Source organism: Schistocerca cancellata, chromosome 4 (genome assembly GCF_023864275.1).
Source record: "Schistocerca cancellata isolate TAMUIC-IGC-003103 chromosome 4, iqSchCanc2.1, whole genome shotgun sequence".
NCBI lineage: Eukaryota > Metazoa > Arthropoda > Insecta > Orthoptera > Acrididae > Schistocerca > Schistocerca cancellata.
The window spans coordinates 550,297,957-550,317,809 of NC_064629.1; the positions used below are offsets into that span (position 1 = coordinate 550,297,957).

The 19,853-nt window shown below is 35.5% G+C and overlaps 1 protein-coding gene across 5 annotated transcripts in view; it reads right to left on the minus strand.

Moving 5' to 3' along the window:
* The window catches only part of LOC126185030 (NEDD4-binding protein 2-like), a 98,978-nt gene that overhangs the window by 25,274 nt on the left and 53,851 nt on the right, over positions 1 to 19,853 (minus strand). For 2 of the 5 annotated variants that reach the window (XM_049927763.1, XM_049927767.1), the window contains exon 7: positions 12,638 to 12,692. In XM_049927763.1, the coding sequence (XP_049783720.1) occupies positions 12,638 to 12,692 (55 nt within the window). Of the gene's footprint in view, positions 1 to 953; positions 1,022 to 1,209; positions 5,063 to 12,510; positions 12,563 to 12,637; positions 12,693 to 19,853 lie in introns of those variants that run through there. The other 3 variants (XM_049927766.1, XM_049927765.1, XM_049927764.1) reach the window with 3 other exon arrangements.

Sequence of the window (19,853 nt, forward strand, 5' to 3'; positions counted from 1 at the left end):
ATCTAATATCAGTTACAACAAATATCACTCAACAACTATTCTTGCAACAAAAAACTAAAGCAAGGAACAATAAAAAATTCTTTGCTGTATAAAACCTACCTATTGACATACCTGTACATCAGTCCATACCTGTTAGCTGGCTGTCTCATACTCATGATACAGCATTACTGAAGAATCTCATTCGCGCATTTTGCAAATGTAATTATTGAAGAAGGAAGGCAGACTATGATGTAACATGCCGTTAATGACAAGATCATCACAGAAAGAGCACAAGCACAGACTGAGGTACGCTAGGATAGGAAAATGACTGTCTTTTTCATAGGAACCTGAAATTTTCCTTAAATAATTCGAGAAAACCATTGAAAGCCTAAATCTGGGTGGCCAAACCAGGATTTGTACTACTATCCCTAATATATGTCCAGTGTCTTACCACTTTGCTTGGTAGTAACTGATGACTTAGTTTTGATAGTATACATAATTTCATATTACTCCTTTATTGTACAGATGTGACAATGGCTAATTAACAATAAAAATGCTTGTGAAAGTGATAGAAACTGAATGACTACGTCACACAATTGCAGAATATGATCACTGTCTTTGTTGTCAAACATTACATTGACAGATATTAAATTATACAATAAAATAGATATTTTTAACAATGATTTCTGGAAATAACAGATTAGAGCAGGTAATTATAAAAATTGTGCAAGAAAAAATACTACCTATATTTTACATGTTACAGAAAACGGCTCATTAATTATGTGGAAGAATTCATACCATTACCATGAATAAACTAAAGGTCTAATAATGAGTTGCGGAATGGTGGAGGTATGCCTGCTATTAATATTGCAGATTGGTTTATTAATTACAAGTGGCAATAAAGTACAACACTGAACTTTCCTACTAATCTTTTGTGTATGCCATTCATTTAGAAACCCATGGATCCCTGATTATAAACGATTCTTGGCTGACTAGCTTTGTGTATTTTCTCCTCTCCTTCACTCCTTTCCAAATAATTAATCTGTAAATGGGAAATACTCTATGAACAAGTATTTAACAATACAGTCTTTTTTTCATATCTGGAATGTTTTAATCCAAATGTTTTAAATATGCAATTACTCAAACAGTAATAGTTACTTCTATACACATACTTTTTGTGGAAGGGTATCCATTTCTTAAAAAAAAAAAAAAAAAAAAAAAAAAAATAGGTGAAATAAAAAATCATATTTTATTTGATAAACATATAAAACAGTCATATATGACAACTTATGATTTGCACCTGCCAGTTGGTCTAAAATGAAGTATCTCCCAGGCCATCACTGTATAACAATTTTCACTTCAAAGCTTTATATATATGACCCACTCTAGTATCTGTTAATGCAGAATAACAATCACACACAATTGATTCATAATATTGCTGCTAATATTACCATAACATATTAAGGATATAAAAAAAACACTGTAATAAATGAACATGTACATGTACACTGAATGCCCTCTCTTCATATTAAGCTATTAAAGTAACTAATTCATAATTTCACTAGCACCAAAATGGTAACATTACTTCCATATCTTATTTATATAATATAAATACCATACACTAATATATCAATGTTGCTTTATTTTACATTTTTTTGAAGAATTTGCCTACTATTTCATAACTTACTGCAGTTGCTGAAGATGAAACACCTTTCACATCAATTAAATACTATAAATACAGAAGCACCCTTGGCAACTAGGTCTCTCGGGCTGTGTTAACCATTTTCTTTCTAAACAATAAATATAAATGCATTGTTGCAATGTGCAAATAATACTGCGTAATTTTGTAACCACTTGCAGATACAAGTGATTTATCAATTAAACTTTGACTGCAAAGTAAGAACCAATTAAAAATATTTAGACAGTACAGTTTACCCAACTTATCATGAAATATACGATTATATACATTCACATCATTAACTTTAAATTCTGAAATAATGCACATAACAATACCTGATTTTGTGCATACGAGAAACATGAACACATTTAGACTTTCCACATGACTATTTGTCATTAGCGCAACAACGTGTACCAATGCTAAAAGCAGATGTTTTATTTAATTAAAGGCAATTAGCCTTAAGTTTCTGTCTGCTGGCAAATTATATAGAAATTTCACAGAAATACTGTTGTGTACAAAGGTGGGTACCACCTCAGTGAAACACTGTGACAATATGTTTAAAAAAATCATAAAGTTTAGTATGCTTTTATACACATGTAACATGTCATGAAAGACAAATCATACAAATAATGCATACCTACATTCCACTTGCCACCTCTGAGAAAGACATCAAGATAAGAGGAGAGGCAGTTACGAAATTAGTGTCATTTTGTTATGTGTACGGGTAGAGATACAATAATATAATTTAAGGACCTGTAAGTATTTGAAAATATATTCACCTTTTGGTTGCTACAATAAAAAATTCAAAATTTTTAAAAAGAGTATGGAGGGTAGTATGACAACTTGTGCCCTACTAACAGAAAACAATATTTATAGTTCTGTTCTGAATACATAGTTTTACAGCTTTCACTAATGTCCACCTTTCACAGAAATTCTGCAGATTTCTGTTACCACAAAGTGCATTCGTATTTCCCAATAGAGGATGCTGCCTGTTACTGAAAAGTGATACATTCACTAACATACCACTCCAAGGTGTAGACTCATCTGTTTGGCTTTGAACTGTTAGAGTTTCAAGATGTTTAGGGCAATAACATTAGCATCTGTCAAGAAATCAAGAGATGTAAATCAAAAAGTTTCCACAGAACAGATATGAAGAATGTGCTACACAAATGAGTGTTCACATACAAAATGATTACTGCTTATGATTTAACAAATAGAGTTGCGGAGGATTTTTTGAATGTTGGATGTTTGATGTTGTACTAACTACCTAGAGTTCTGCCTAGAAATTTGTGGACAGTTTGCTTTTCTTTTAGATTTAATAGCTAATAATGACTTTCTACTTACCCCATGCATGAAAATTTCCATTTCTGCTTCCCAAAGAGCATTTGGTGTTATTTAAATAGTGAATGATCAACATATGCGAAGTTTGTAAGAAATGGGAATACTGCAAATACCCAACATGCAACACGTCATCACGCCCATTACCTTTATGGTAATTAAAAGCTGTAGATTATTCTAATTGAGAGAAGTAGATCATAATGAAAAAAACTGTGGAGTAAATTAGTCCTCAGGAATGTGACCAGATACTTTATGTAATAAATCATTACTGAAAAATAATAGTATAACAGAGCATCCATATATTCTTGTACTGATATGATGAAGACAGGAGTGGATGGAAAATCCTAAGCATGGCAGATGAATAACTAATAGTAATGCCATAACCACCAGAGGGGACTTAGATGGTAAATATAATTTGAAATTAGGTTCACCCCTACAGCCCTTTATTTTCTGTATAATCTTCTCATTACTCACAGCTCCGAGTTATTTATGGAAGTATTAAGTTTACAAAATTAACAATCAACTGAGGAATTACTCCATTTTGATTTAATACCAATAATAAACTTATTACTGTAGTAACAGAAACTAAATTTAACAATCAGTCTGAAATTTTTCAAAAAGAAACAGCTATTTTAAATTTTATTTTAATGTGACTTAAGTTCTCGTTTTAGTTATGATTTACATTCCAGCAGTGCAAGCTGACATATAACAGAAGACTGCAAATCCAAGTTCATTACTCTTGCTCTCTGAGTTGTCTTCTATTGGTACTTTACATGGGCTACACACTCCACAATCTCCTAAGGTCCATGAACTACTGTGTTATTTTTGTTCAACTCCTCAATATTTATGGCAGTTAAATGAAGGAGTGCTCACTACCAAAAAGAATTCTTGAATATTTATCATAGTCTCAAAAGCAGTTTGTCTTGATTTTGTTCTATGCACTGGGAGATGAGACACATAATCCAGTTTTCAGACAAGTCTTCAGGCTACTAATCGAACCATAGCACCTCCCACTAAGATTTAAAAAATGGTGACCATGACAAGGAATACGCAGAATTAAAGAGAGAGACTGAAATGCAGTCAAGTGGCATTACCACTTACATAGATAATGTCCACCCAGACATTTCAAAACCAAAGAAAGATAAAGACTTCACAGATTAGGCTAGGAAATCATCAAACACCAGCCCTTCATAATACCATTTCCCACACTTTGAATTTCAAATGTTTTTAATAGCATGTAAAAATAGAATTGTAAAAATTGTATAATGAAGTACATAACTGAGTTTAAGTCTGGTTCAGTCAGAAGTTTATAAAAGGGGCAGAAGAATGACTTCTCTGGCAAACTATTGGAGAACTAACTTTTCTCCTTGAATAAAGTAAATTTACATGCTAACTTCTGCATGATGGGTATGGTGGGACAGCAACTCATTTTTACATTGTAGTGTAAAATGAGAGAGCCATATTTGCAACTAAAATGGATGTTTATTTAGCCAGTGATCAGTTTCAGGCTACGCCCATTCTCAAACCACCAAGTTCTGCAATGTGAAATGCCCATCCAGAATTGCAGTAAACTAAGTGGCTACATATACATATGGTCCCAACTAATGCCTTTAAAGAACATGACTTGGGGCCATACGCATAGGTATCCATTTGTTTATGGGTATTTTGTGCGGACATTTTACTTGGCAAACATTGGTTGGGTGTAGTCGGAAACCAGTCACTGACTAAATGAACATCAACTTTAGTTGCAACTCTGGCTGTCTCTTTTTGCATCACAAAGTAAATTTAATTTATTCTTTCTAAATAGTTATTCCATTCCAAATATTGGGATATACTGGGACCAAGAACAGTTTTAGTAGTATTATACATAACACATGTGTTAAAATGTCCTTTTTACAAACAACTAAAACTTGAAATTCATAGAAGGCTAATACATTAAAATGAAACACATCACCTAACATTTCTTTTTACTCGCTCTCCACTTAATCAATAACTATAAATTTTCAGTCTATTCTGTTGACATGGGAGAGCATGTCTGCATGGCTTATTGGTCACTCAAATCAGCTTCTGAAAAAGAATGGATTAATTTGAAAATTAAAATATCCACAGACCAAGCATGCTCTGTTCATCACTCATGAATTCATCTGTACGGTGAGAGCCAACCCGCAGTTTCTATAACTATACAATTCCTATCAAAACACAGGGAATTTTTAAGAATACTTTTGTCAAGAGCATGATATGATTGATGACGCAGGTATGATTTCCACTATTAGGTACACAATAAAAAAGTGACTGGATACACTGTACTTTGCTTTGTGTATTTAAATTCACAACAGTTACAGGTATAACAACATACCACAATACCTTTTATAACTTAACAAATACTAACCTCTGTCATGCATAGTGTTTCAAAATGGTGCCCACCTGCATCCACTTTCATCCGATCTTTCCAGTAATTCTTCCACTGACATGCTTTAGTGGGTTTTAAAACTTTTAGCAGGGCATTGTACAATAGCATAAACAATTTTTGTTATGGGGTGGGGGATAAACTTAAAATGTGAGCTGTGATATATTGACTAGTCTTCTGCATAAGGATGTAAATGCAGACAGACACCACTTTCAATAATATCTACAGCAACTGTAGTGCTTGGTATGATTTAAAAATGCAACTGTCTAAATTGTATTATAAACTAAGGAAATAATATGATAAATACGCTACACCAAGGTGTCAACTCCCGGCAAATCAGCCACTGTACACCTAGATTTGATTATACATTCTGCACAGTATTACATGATGCAGTTATGACAATTCATGTTCACACAACATGTCATCGACATGTCATGTATCATTTATTACCAGCACTCAGCAAACATAAAATAATTGGCACAAAATTATGAAAATAATATCATTTCAAAATCTATTCAAAGAAGCAGCCTAGTATTCATGAATAACTCTGAAAATGGCTCACACTAAATTTTTTTGGCATTTCATCTAAGAGGCAAAGAGAACTACACGTGTATAACAAATATTATAATATCAATAAAAATTGTAAATACTACAAAAGTTAAAAAGGCATAAGGCCAATAATACAAAAATAAGTTTAAATAAAAAATTACATGTGATTAAGTTTCAATAAATTGGGACTAATCGTAGAAAGTTCAAATATCAAACAGTTACTACAAAATTTACAATGATCTTCTAAACCTTAAGACTTCTGGACGTATTAAGTTTCACATGATTTACAAAAGTTACTCAGGTCTTGCAGCAGCCATTATTCTCCATTTCTGATATAATCCCAAGATTTAGTTTCTTCTCAAAACCTGAATGGCCAATCCTAACTGACAATAAAATGCCAGTCCAGCAGTTCACCCAGTCATATTTCTTTTTATTAGTACAAAAGTGGATGTTTTAGTGCATATTCTGATTTAGACATAAATATATATAAAATCTTTACAGGCAGTGTTCTGTTCTGAATAATGTTGTTATTAATTTTTAAAAAAGTTTAAAAATGAACAACTATTGAGAGACAAACAATATTTACTGCAGCAGTTTCATACAACATAATCCAAAAACCAGCTTCTATATGAAAAAGCCAGCTAATATTGTCAGTAAACGTTATACAACACAAATGATTTCATGTAGTGCCATCAACATGAAGATGTCTGGCAGGGTCAACAGTATTATTCAGTACAGACTGATTTTATACATATCATTACTTGTCTTTGACTAGAAGGTGCTTCTGAACATTACATGAAAATACTGTCCTACTATCCACAAAACCAAAGCATAAACCCTCTTCTCTTTTACAACCCATATAGACATATGCTTCTTTCTGGTTTAACTTGTTTCAAAGAGTATATACAGTGAAATGAAGGGAGAGAACTGACTGATAAAAACTTGCAATATCTTCAGACAACAACAAGAACACAATTAGTAACCAGTAAAAATGTTCACAAATAAGATAATATTAGCACATTCAAGCGAGTACACAACAAAAAACCTGCACTGCAGTGTTGCTTCATTCAACAATATGATACATCAGCTGTTACTATCTCCTCTTAAATATATATATTTTTAATGAATAGATCTGGACATTGACGAATATAGACTGGCTGTAATTCCTTACACGCAACTTGAGAAACTTACATTTACTTTCCAAGATTAATGCTAAATCATGCCTATTTTTTTACTGCAGTTAACAACGTTATTTGCCGAAAACTTCATAAATGTTAGGACAATGAGGCATTTTAGATATTTTCACAAATTCTTTTTTCTTACACTAACATACTGATATACTGTAATGACCATTTGCATAAGACATGAAGAAAGGCCACCTAAAAATGCACACACATCCACATGCATATGCCCCCCCCCCCTCCCACACACACACACACACACACACACACACACACACACACACACACACGCACGCACGACGTGTGCTCTCTCTCTCTCTCTCTCTCTCTCTCTCTCTCTCTCTCTCTCGTACTCTTACTTTTCAGTGTAAGATTTAGTGAATTTTTACAGCTTCCTGTTTTTCAATATGACTGATAATAATGGACAGAAGAAACTGCCATCTTATAGATAGCAAAAACAAAATGTGTTGCCAGCTACATAATCTAATACAACTTCTATTATACTTTCAAAGTGAAACTAGCAATCTCTTTAATTATATCTCTAAATTAGGCCTATTATTCTGTATATACCATGATTTAACAGGAGTTTAACTTTTTATATGGACTACTTGCCCTCCAATACACCTAATTCTGCCAGTCTATAAACAAACTGGTTTGCATACTTTTCAATCTATCAACAAAATTACCCAATCTGTGTCCAATGAGAATTCCATTCATATCTTCTGGAATACCAAATACCAGTTAAGAAACAACCACCAAAAACTCTTTTTAGGGTCTCTCTCTTTAAAAGTAATTTAAACAGTTGGTTTACAGCATCCTTTACTTGACCACATCGCCCTCAAAGTAATACTCTCTGGCAGACACTCAAACCAGGTCCACTTACATTAACTATATCTCCACAGCTAAGTACTCTGAGCAAATAATGGAAAATATTGCTTGAAAATTGTAACTTAACAAACCAACAAAGAATTTTTCAGTGCATAAAAATCTGTAACAAGAAATATATCCATGAAGTTATATTTTCTAAACAGAAGCAGGTTTCTACACTGTGGAAAGGAGAGCGGAAAATAGTTTCTCTAAAATTAGTCTGTATAAGACATAAAAACTGTATTTTCACTCATTACTAGACAGGATATATACACGTGGCAGTGTAATGAGCTGGCTAAATCACAAACACTAATTTTCATCAAAGAAATGTTAATATTTAAAATGTTATGCTATTGGTTTCATATTATAGTTACTGTTGTTTGAAATCATTTAAAAAAAGGGACAGTAAATTACCAGGAGCAATGCACTGAGTTAAAATTAGCAAAATATTTTCTGGTAGTCACCTTCTCCCCCCACCTTCTCCCCCCTTGCCGCAAATTCTCTTACTGTGGCAAATCACTTCCAAATAAATATAACGACAATAACATTACATAGCAGCAATGTGCACAAATTTTGGTTGCAAATTACGTTTGGTGAAAGCCCCCCCCCCCCCCCCCCCCCCCCCCCCCCCACCAAAGAAAGAGATCACTATATCTTGTAAATCAAGAAACCTTCAGTCAAACCCCGCAAAAAAAAAAAAAAAAAAAAAACCCACAAACAATTTACATTGCTTTTTTCTCTGGTAAAGCAAAGACAATCACCAGGTCTAAATCTATATGCACATGCATCTACTGCCTCCAGCATAATTAATTTCCTATACTTGTCTTAAGTTAGTAAAAGTCCCACAAATAACTATACAACGTGAGAATATCACCTCTACAATCTATGTAGCTTAGCCATCTGTACATAATTCCAAGATCCTAAATTTAGTTCATTTCTTTCTCCCCATGGCGGAGGGCACTTCAAACAAGTTGACAATCTACAATTTAGCTGTTCATCAGCTATTGTTAATTCTCCTGCTCATTTAGACATGGCACTACTCTCTGAACATCACAAAAGGAAACTGTTAACGAGAATTATCTCAAACATATGAACAAGAACATGTAAAAGCACATAAATCACTACTGAGAACACTTGGAACTGTAAATGCAAATTAAGTTCAACCTTGACATTTGTTTGTAACTGAATCACTTTGACAACATTGTTCATTGCTACTACACACACTCTGAATATAGAACTCTCGGTTTTATCACACTAAAAAACTTTAATTTAGCTTTTACACAGTTTCCTTACACACGTTATATGTGTAAGAAAAAGCCCCGTTACAGCACTTCATGGTAAGTGGAAAGCTCACTGCACAAAATATCTATTTCAAATCACTACAGGATATCCATATAGGAAGGAAAGAACAAAATAGTAAAGAAGGTCAAAATTAGGCACTATGTATCTCGATGTTGCTACCATACCTCAATTATTTTCATTATTTCCTTTTTGCAGATTGTAGTACCTGAAAGGCTGAAAACGTTCTTTGGCTATCCCTCTCACTCAGGAGGACAGTAATCTTTCTTCTAGCACTATTAACGATTACATTAGACAATTTTCTGCTCTTGACTGATGGCACGCACAGAGTAGTGCAATAGTGGGGAAAAAGTGGAAGCAGGAACATCGCATTATAATTTTCTCAGCTGCCAGCTTCTGCTTTGGTGAGGTACCAGGCGAGCGGGAGGTGCAGCACAAGCAGAAGAAGAAGAAGAAGAAGAAGAAGTAGTAGAGAACAAATAGAAACATGCTGCAAAAGCTAAGCCAAGCATAGCCTTCAAATCTTGGCATCACTATTTGCGATAAAATGTTGGGGCAGAAGGAAATGTTGGTACAATTTCCTGTGAAGCATGCAATCTGTATAACGTTTTCAGTATTGTTGGAAGAAAAAAAGATGATAAAATGGGTAGTACTACTACCAAAGCTATCAAGTCATCTTTGGTAACACAAACATGCAAAATAATGTTTCCATTGCACATAGTTGATCAAAATGAAGGTTGTTTCTGTCAATATTTATCTGAATGCTGGCATGTGATAGGTGTCTAATTTTCAACTGTTCACGCACACATGACGTATGCAGTTACAGAGAGACAGTTGGTTCCTCATACACTAACTCACGGAATGCACACAGTGATCTTTCTACATTATTTGAAGTACACAGTTAATGATGTGTTTTTAATTTATTGTCATTAGTGCTGCAATTTTGTCAACACCTATGGTGTCATACCATATTCACACATTTCTTACAAGCTCATTCCACAAAGTATTATCCTTTCCTGCGAACTTACCTAACTAAATTTAAAGGTCCTGACATAAAATATCTGAATGCACAATTTACATCTGTAGTCTTATACAAATGTATATGTCAGCAATGAAACATTTTTTTTGCTCTCACTGACATGTAGTACTATCTATAGAAAATATCTGCACACTCCCTCTCTACCCCCCCCCCCCCCCCCCCTCCAATGCATCATTTTGTTGCTCATCCAGGTCCCAAACCTTCATAACTCCACAAGTGACGAGCACCCGACCATCTTTCAGGACTTGCTTTAAGTTAAAATTTACTTATTCATTAACTCTGGCGACCATGTATACACATAATGTTGGCACTACTCCTTCAATTATGCATCTCTCCCCCTTCAAACACCGGAACCAGATCTTCATGTCAATTACCATACATAAAAGCTATTAACATGTTCATATTAGCCTATCTCCTCCTTCCAAGTTAGGCCCCTGTCTGCCTCTCTCTCTTTCATATGCATCACAGGTATTTACTTTTACTTTCTTGGCCGCAGCATTTTGAATATTTGTTTTTAATTTAAATAAGATGAAAGATTAATTACTGCAGACACATTGTGAGCCTAAAAGCACTCATGTTGCTATCATTAATACTTGCTTAATTGAACACTGAGAACAGATAATAAACGTCTCTCACACAAGATCTTCAAATACTTTTTAAACCTGGTGATTACTAATCAATGTTTTCATTAAGACAAAAGATCCTGAAAAACTTATTACTTTGAAGGTCTTTCTTTTGACAAATTTTTGGGCGAATCTCTCATCTTTCCAGTACAGCTTCTATTGTTCTGACGTGTGAATCACATATGTATACTAGGTGTCTACTGCAATTAATATGAGACATTTAAAGATGCTGTAGTTCCTGATGCAGAGTGAAATTTTTGTCACTTAGTATGTAACAGTCATGTTTGACTGCCTGAGATATTGGTTTATTGTGTGCTGCTGTAAAGACAGTTGCCACATCATACGATCAATCTGCAGCAAATAGTGGACAATTATGAAACTAACCACACATATTCAAAAATACCATTCACATGACTGTTAACCAGTTGACCCTTAGTCTCTGATTGCAGTACGAGAGGTACTACTACAAATATTTCTTGACAAAACTGTCTTGGTAAATATTTAAATATTCTGCCAAAAAACCTAGCTCACTGTATCTACACTGCATTTATGTGGGAAACTACAATATGAAGAAGAGTACCAATACAACTTTTACTTCCATACAAAAAATGAAGTATGAAGTATGTCAGTGCGTAAGTCATTGGACGGATTTCCTAGAAGAAAAGCACAAACCTGCATGATAGTTTCACAACATAAAAGTCTTGACAAACTCAACAGTAGCTCTTGCATAGTAGTTGTTTCTCCTTACTGAGCATACTGCAACAATATCAACCAGTACATAATGTATAGCTACTATTTACAACATTTAACAGTTACTTTTGTTGACAGATTGACAAACTTTGCAACTGTATATGCAATGAAGCCACACAATTTGTTATTAACATTTGTGAAATGAAAGAGTACAATTAAATACATAATTATTTCTGTTTGTGCAGAATTATGATGGCTGGGCATTACCTGCTTCATCCATGCCAGATAATTACCACATGCAACTATAATGTAGAACTACCAAATTAAAAATAACAGCATTACAGGGCATGCCACAACAAAGTAGCACCTTTCTCCTGTATCACATGAAAGCATTCATCACCATTACAATAAATACATTGTTTCTACAACTTTTTGACAGACATAAGGCCAAAATTCAGAGTTATCACAATTGACGGTAGTAGTAAAAGCCAGCCAAACAATGAATGCTTTTATGTGGCACAGTGGATCAAATTCATTTCCACTGTCAACTTGACTTTCAGTACCATAGTTGATGCAACAACAATCAGCTACTTTGCAGATATGCATGCTCCAAAACATTAATGCATACATAATGTGTTACAGCTTACCACTACTTGCCTAATAAACATTATGATATACAAAAAAATTCCTTCATTATATTGAAAAAAACTGATATTGTAAGGTGGTGAAGTTATACATGCAAGACAGTAGTATTTTTTACAATCGGAACATGCTACACCATATCTATCAGCGATTAATGCTTTGAGGTCACAAGCTTTCAAGTGAAATTAAGCAACATGGATAGATCTTCAGCAACATACCTAGTAGCTAGAATTCAAGATCTTCCAAAATATGGTCTGTCATCACTCATAACTGTAAAAGCATTTCATTCAACCATATAAAAATACTACATGTTGGTAGTCAAAAAATCAGATTTCATTTACTTACATCATTGTTACGACTTAAAACAAGCCTGAAGAGACCCTCATTTACCTCCTCATACCTGGAACAAACAAGAATAAGCAAGTCTTAAATATAGAGCATATAGGGAGATAAAAATATCCTTTGAAAGAGGACACACTACACGAATCCAAACACATCCATAAACTACACAGAGGTAATGAGGTAGATTGGAAAATATGACTCAGTGTAAAAATTGACACTTTTTGGTCATCATCATTTTACATATCTTCCATAGTTCCCTTGACAGAGCACTGATTATCAGTCTCTTTCTACCATATAACTTCCACCTCAGCAATTAAATAACAGGCTATTTGTTTGGTTGTTAGATGTACTTCATTCTTATTATTTTCAAAGCATTTTCAATGACAGTTACACATAGGCATAACCCAGACACACTGATCCAAAACATTATGAATACTGTCCACCAAAAGACTAATTGCTGCCTGGTGGAATTGTGGGTATGTGATGCAATAAGGAAAGTACATGAGCAGAGCAGAGACAAATGAGGAATTATTTCAGCATCAATGTGGGCCACAAATGGGGAAACCGACTGACATTAGTGACTCTGACAAAGAGCAGTGTGTTATTCACCTGTACTCAGGAATGAGCATCTCAGTAACAGCCAAGCTGGTTGGCTGTTCATGTGCTACTCTCATGCGCATCTATAGGAAATGGCTGAAAGACAATAAAACCATAAGTAATGACAAGGTGACAGATGTCCATGTCTTAAAAGGGGGTTGCAGACTTACTTGCTCTGTAAAGCAGGATACATGGAAGTCTGACAGGTCTGATGACAGAAGACAATGCTGGTGCAGACACAAGTGTTTTGGAGCACACTGCTCAGTGCACATTGTTAAACATGAGACTTCACAGCAGATAACAACTGTATGTTCCTGTGATAGCCCAAAAAATTGTCAAGTACAATTGCAGTGGGCATGGGATCATTGAGACTGGACTGTGGATCAATGGAAACATGTCACCTAGTTGGATGAATCACATTCCTTGTTACACCAGGTTGTTTGTCGTGTCTCGATATGATGTCGCACAGGCAAATGACTACTCATTAGATGCACAGCATCATGCTTGCAGATTGGGGAGGGAGGGGACAGACAGTGTTATGATATAAGGGACATTCACCTGGGCTTCAGTGGGACCTGTGTTCTACATTTTCTATAATGGTGATGGCATCTTGCAACAGGATAAACGTCCATATTGTAAGGGGTGGCCTCCTTGCTGAACTACCCATTACAAAGGAATAAGGACAGAAAATAATTGTTTCATTTTTGACCAAGTTTGGTGTTATTTCTGCCAAGTTCGGTGTTATTTCTGCCATGTTCAGTGTTATTTCTGCCAAGTTTGGTGTTATTGCTGCAATTTTATTGTTACTTTTTGCTAATTTCAGTGTTATTTTCTGCAAATTTTGGCATTTTTGCCAATATTGGTATTAGTTTTTGACAGCTTACTTTTGAAGTACCATATGTTCTTTATTTTTGTCTTATTTCATTACTTTATGTTGCAAATGAAAGTATACTGATCAGTTACATTATATTTATTCATGTCACACTTATTTGCATAATTAAACAAGGACCTTACACCCATTAAATCTAATCAGTTAAAGAAAAGGTAACATTTGAACAACATATTGTTGAAAGTTTTCTGAAGAACTCACATTCATAACTTCAAAGTTCTCTTCAACGACATTATGCCACCAATCAATCAACATTTCACTATACTGTGCAAACCGCCACTTAGAGGCTGAATTTGAGCATGGAGGACAAACTACCTGCAGTACAACACCAGAAATTTGATGATGTCCACATATCCTGCAGGCATGGAAAGTTGCTTTTCCACTATATTATGAAGAGATTTTCATGAATTCAGAATATCTAACAGGGACTGGCAGTTTAAAGGTAACTTTTTAATTTTTTTTTTTAACTCAAAAACTGCAGCTTCTAGTGAAAATGTTTCCCAGTACAAAATTAAACTATTTTGAATTTCCTACAAATAAGATCAAATTCATTTCCTCTCTAGGACTATTAGTTTTCACATTGCAAGGCATGGAAAAACCACAGGTCATTAAAGCTACTGTTTTAATGGTATAGAATTACTGCGTATTGTTAAATGAAGTGGGTTAAGAGTAAACATGAAGTGTGCATACCACATATAAGTACAGTAGAGCTGTATTAAGGGAAAAATTGAGTTTGGAGGGTTAACAAGGTGAGTGGGTGGGTGGTGGAGGGTAGAAGCATGAGGGAAGGTTAGTCGCCAGATTGTGATCATGCATTTCCCACCTTCGTAGGTCTGCAAATTGAAGAGTGGGCTGGTTAGTCCCCACTCTCTCTACCCCACGACACAACAAGCAACTACAGGGTGTTCTATAAAGTTATACCGAATCTTCTGTAGTGCAACTTATGAATCACTGGTGATGCTGTGCACGGTCGGGGATATTTATTTTTCACACACTGCATTAAAACTACATGGAATACAGATTTGGGTCAGTAATAATACTAGCACAAGAAAATCTAAAGGACAGAAATCTATGTAAATATCAGTCACCGTTCTACAATGCTAGAGGAAAATTGATTCTTAGTCATCCCGTACAGCATCTGTAGCATTCTTCTGGGAAAGGCAACTTCCACACGATGAACGCTGCTTGCCTTTCTGTTACAGACAGACTATACCTTTCCAGCATTTCCTGTTCAGTTCTCTTAAGTGAGCCATTACGTAAAAAAGCTCAATGGCTGGATTTGTCAAGTGTCTACACACTGAAGAGCCTGTCACAAGTGTAACCTACTGTCAATATGTATTCAACGATATCAATTTCATTGTTTCTATAACCAGTCGCTGAAATACTTTTTGCAGCATGAAGGAGCAACAAATGCATCATCTAGATGTTACTGAACTTCAAATATTTCAACAGAAGTCAAGCAGTGCATTACAGATGACTACTGTTCCTTATTGGAACATGATTCATCCCATTCCATCTGACCGATTCAAACCAACCTTGCAAGGTATATTGTGGCTATGTTGGACGTGAGATACTCAGGCTTCATACTCTGGTTGCAGCTTGCTCTTGTGAGGGGTGCCACTGCAGCTGCAAGCATATCTCACAGAGCTGTCCTCTGACACAAAAATGCCTGTAAATACTGTAGCCCATACTTGCCAGTCAGTCTCACACTAATCACTGAAACTTTCGGCATGTGTCACTGATCAGTAGTGTTTTGACCTTGCCTATATTATGTTTTTGATTCATATTCCTCTCTGGACTGTTTGTGTACCATTAAGATGAGTTTGCTACACTATGGACTTATTTTTGGTCAGCTATTCACTTCGTGAATTCCACTATCATCGACCTCTCAAACGGACTGACTGTTCCTCCAGTCTCTGCATCACCGATAGTGCAAGTGATCACTAACTGTGTTCTACCTAGGCATAGTAGGATGCAAAAGCTAAGGCAGGCAGCAAAACATTGTCTCTCCTCTGCTAGTATTGTACACACTGCTGAATAGACTTCAACCCACCTACATCTACACTGTTACTCTGTAATTGAAATGTAAGTGTTTGGCAGAGTGTGCATATATTCACTTTCAGACTACCTCCCTACTGTTTCACTCACGAATAGCACGTGGGAAAAATGAACACCTAAATCTTGCTGTGTTAGCTCCAATTTCCCGTATCACAATGATCATGTCTCCCTAAGTACATTGGAGTCAACAAAATGTTCTGGCATTCGGAGGAGAAAGTTTGTGATTGTAATTCCATCAAAAGATCTTGACACAATGAAAAATGCCTCCATTTTGATGACTGCCATCCCAACTCAATTACCGTATTACCGTACAGCCGTACAGTAAACAGCACCATCACCTGCTAACAATTTAAGTGAGTTGCTCAGATCATCTCCTTTATTGTTTATACAGATTACGAACGGGAGAGGCCCTATGACTCTTCCATTGGGAATGCCCCATATAGCTTCAGTTCAATTAATAACTTCCCATCAATAACTACAAACTGTGATCTTCCTTATAGGAAATCACAAATCCAGTCACATAGCTGTGAAAATACTATATAAGCACACAATTTGATTACAAGCTGCTTGTGAGGAACTGTGTCAAAAGCCTCCTGGAATTCTAGAAATATGGAATCAACTTGAGGTCTTCTGTTGATAGCACCCACTGCTTCATGTGAATAAAGAGCCAGTTACGTTTTACAAGAACAATATTTTGTGAATCTGTGTTGGTTGTTTATTAATAAATCATTTTGTGTGAATATTTCATGATGGTGGGACACAGCATACTTTTCAAAATCCTACCACAAATTTATGTCAATGAATTACTTCTATTTCCTTTCTTGTGTATTGGAGTAACCTGTGCAACTTTCCAGTCTTTAGGTACTAAACATTCATCATGCGAGGAGTTGTATATGATATTAAATGGGGAGCTATTTCAACAGTATACTTCAGAAGGAACCTAATTGGCACACAATCTGGATTGAAAAACTTGCCTTTATTAAGTGACTTAAGTTGCTTTGCTACACTGAGGCTACCTAATTTTCAACTTCTCATGTGTAAAGATACTGAATGCTTCTTTTTGTTGGCATATAGAGTGTCCATAATTAAAGTTCCAGTTTCAAAATGTTGTAGAAAGAGAACAACTGCTCAGAATGATGTCAGATTTGGACAGTATATTATTGAAATGGGGGAAAAATCATGCGGGGGGGGGGGGGGGGGGGGATTATGAAAATTTTACCAACAGATGGTACTCTAAGTGTCTTAACATAAATTGGGTGGGCATAAATGGCAGATGAATTGCTATATGATAGCTTTGGTTTTAGTTGCACATTACACCATCCATGACTGCACAAGTTCAGCATTAACAATTGTGACAGTGTTAGTCAGGTAAGCTCATTCACCATGGCAAGGTCATACACCATTGGATGGGAAAATCGGTTTTTAATTGTGCTGAGGCCAAAAGCCAGTTTTTAATTGTCCTGGGGCCAAAAACTTCATAAAAAGTAAAATTACATCAGTTTCTAATTGTCATGAGACTGGTGCAAGACACTGTCAAAATGCTGTCTACTGTTTCCTGCCAGAAGTTGAAATTGAAAAACAATATGTTCCACAACAGATTGCAATGTCTCGGGAGTCACATTCAGAAAAGTCGTGCAAAACATGCCTTCAGTTCAGCTATCTTTGTAATCAGAGCACTGAGCACAACATCTTTCAGTTAACCCCACAGCTATAAGTCGCACAAATTGAGATCATCCCCAGGCTGTTAGGAAATGATGGCCAATAATTTCCGAAATGCCTCTGCAGCAGCCACTTCACTGACTGTGCAATGTGTGAATGATTGTCATCTCACATTAAAAAGGATCCAACCCACACATACACACTGTTGAAGAGCTGGAATGACAAGTGTGCAAAAGACTCTCATAGTGTTTACCAGTGACAGTACAAGTAACAGGATCAGCAGGACCAATCCCCTTGAAAAAACATGGCCCTACAATAAATGCTGCTATCAACCCACACCACGCAGTCACTGTTGCAGAATGAACTGGTACTGGTTGATATGCATGCAGATTTTCCATTGCCTATACTCTGCAATACTGTGTATTGACATGTCCTTGGTGATGGACATGGGCTTCATATGTCAACAGAATGTTCCACAGTCATTCATTGTCCACTTCCATGCCAGCAAGAAATTCCAGAGCGAACTTTTGTGTTACTGTCAGGTCAGCAAGAAGAAACTCCCAAACATGGGTGATTTTGTATGGATAGCAACGCAGGATGTTTCACAGCGTGCTCACTGGCATGTCCAATGTTCAGCACTGCATATTTCCACACCACCGCTTGATCCATCTTGCAATGCTGTGTCCACATCTTAGACAGACATCGGATTAACTGTTTTCCTCCCTCTACCCCATTATACTTCAAAAGAACCAGTTTTTGTAAATTCTGCAATAATTTTCTCCCAGATCCTTGGCACACTTTGAACCAATGGCTTTTTTCATGCACCAGAGTGACCAGAATTTCTGCAGGGCTACAGGTGCACCATTCTTGTAAAAGAGCTTTACCAGCAGTGCACAATCTTTCATGAAGACAGTCACATTGGGCATCTCGGTGAGGAAAGTCGTGCGGTGCTTGTTTGTTAGTATGCGTATTCAGATACTTACACTATTTATTGGTCAAATTTTCATTAAAAATGTTTTTTGTTCCATGACATTTCTCCCTGTGTCAATAATATGCTGTTCCAATATGATGCCATTCTGTGCAGTGGTTCTGTTTCTACAGCACTTTGAAACTGGTATCTAATTATGGATTGTCTAAAATTTCATGCCAGAATTTCATTATAGAAATTAGTAAAAGCACCTTGCACTGAAGTCTACACCAGGTTTCAAGCTTCTATAAACTATTGCATGTTGAGATTTTGCATTCTTTTAACCATGCATGTTTCTTCGTTGCTCCTGCATCTGTGTCCCAAGCTATTTCATGTACCATGGGAGATATGTTCCATCTCTTATTAATTTACTTGACAGAAAACTCTCGACAGTCATTAACACTTATTTCTCTGAATATGAGAGGCATTTGTTCAACACTTACGTAGTTAGTACGCAAGAATGGAGATTGTCTTTTAGGAAGGCACCAAGCAAATTTGCTTTTTCCATTTTGTATATTTTGGGTTTATTTTCGATAGATTTGGATGTTATGGTATTCAATCATGTTACAACAACTTTATGGTCACTAATTCTGTAACTATCATAGCTACATCCTGGATTTTTATGTAATATAAACAAGTAAAATATGTTTTATAAATATGTTTTATTAAATATTCAACATAAAACAATGATTTTTAACTGAAATTTTTATTATAGCTTACTGTATAATCTTAACATGAACTTAAACATACCACAAGCAATGACCATGCATTAAGAAGGTATATTTTACATTACTTAATATTTTACTTTTACACAGCGCAACTAAAAAAAAAATTATTTTCCATCACATCTGATCACTTAAATGTCTATCTTCATTGAAACAACTATTTTTCAAATTCTCTGCAATCACAGAATTTTGCCAATGAAGAAGAACTTTTTTATAGGGCGGAAATGAGGTCCCCACATCACACGGCACTGATGATGCAACTTTAAGAGAGGAAATATTCTTTGAAGTATACCTAAACTAGGAGACCTGAAAGACATTAATTCT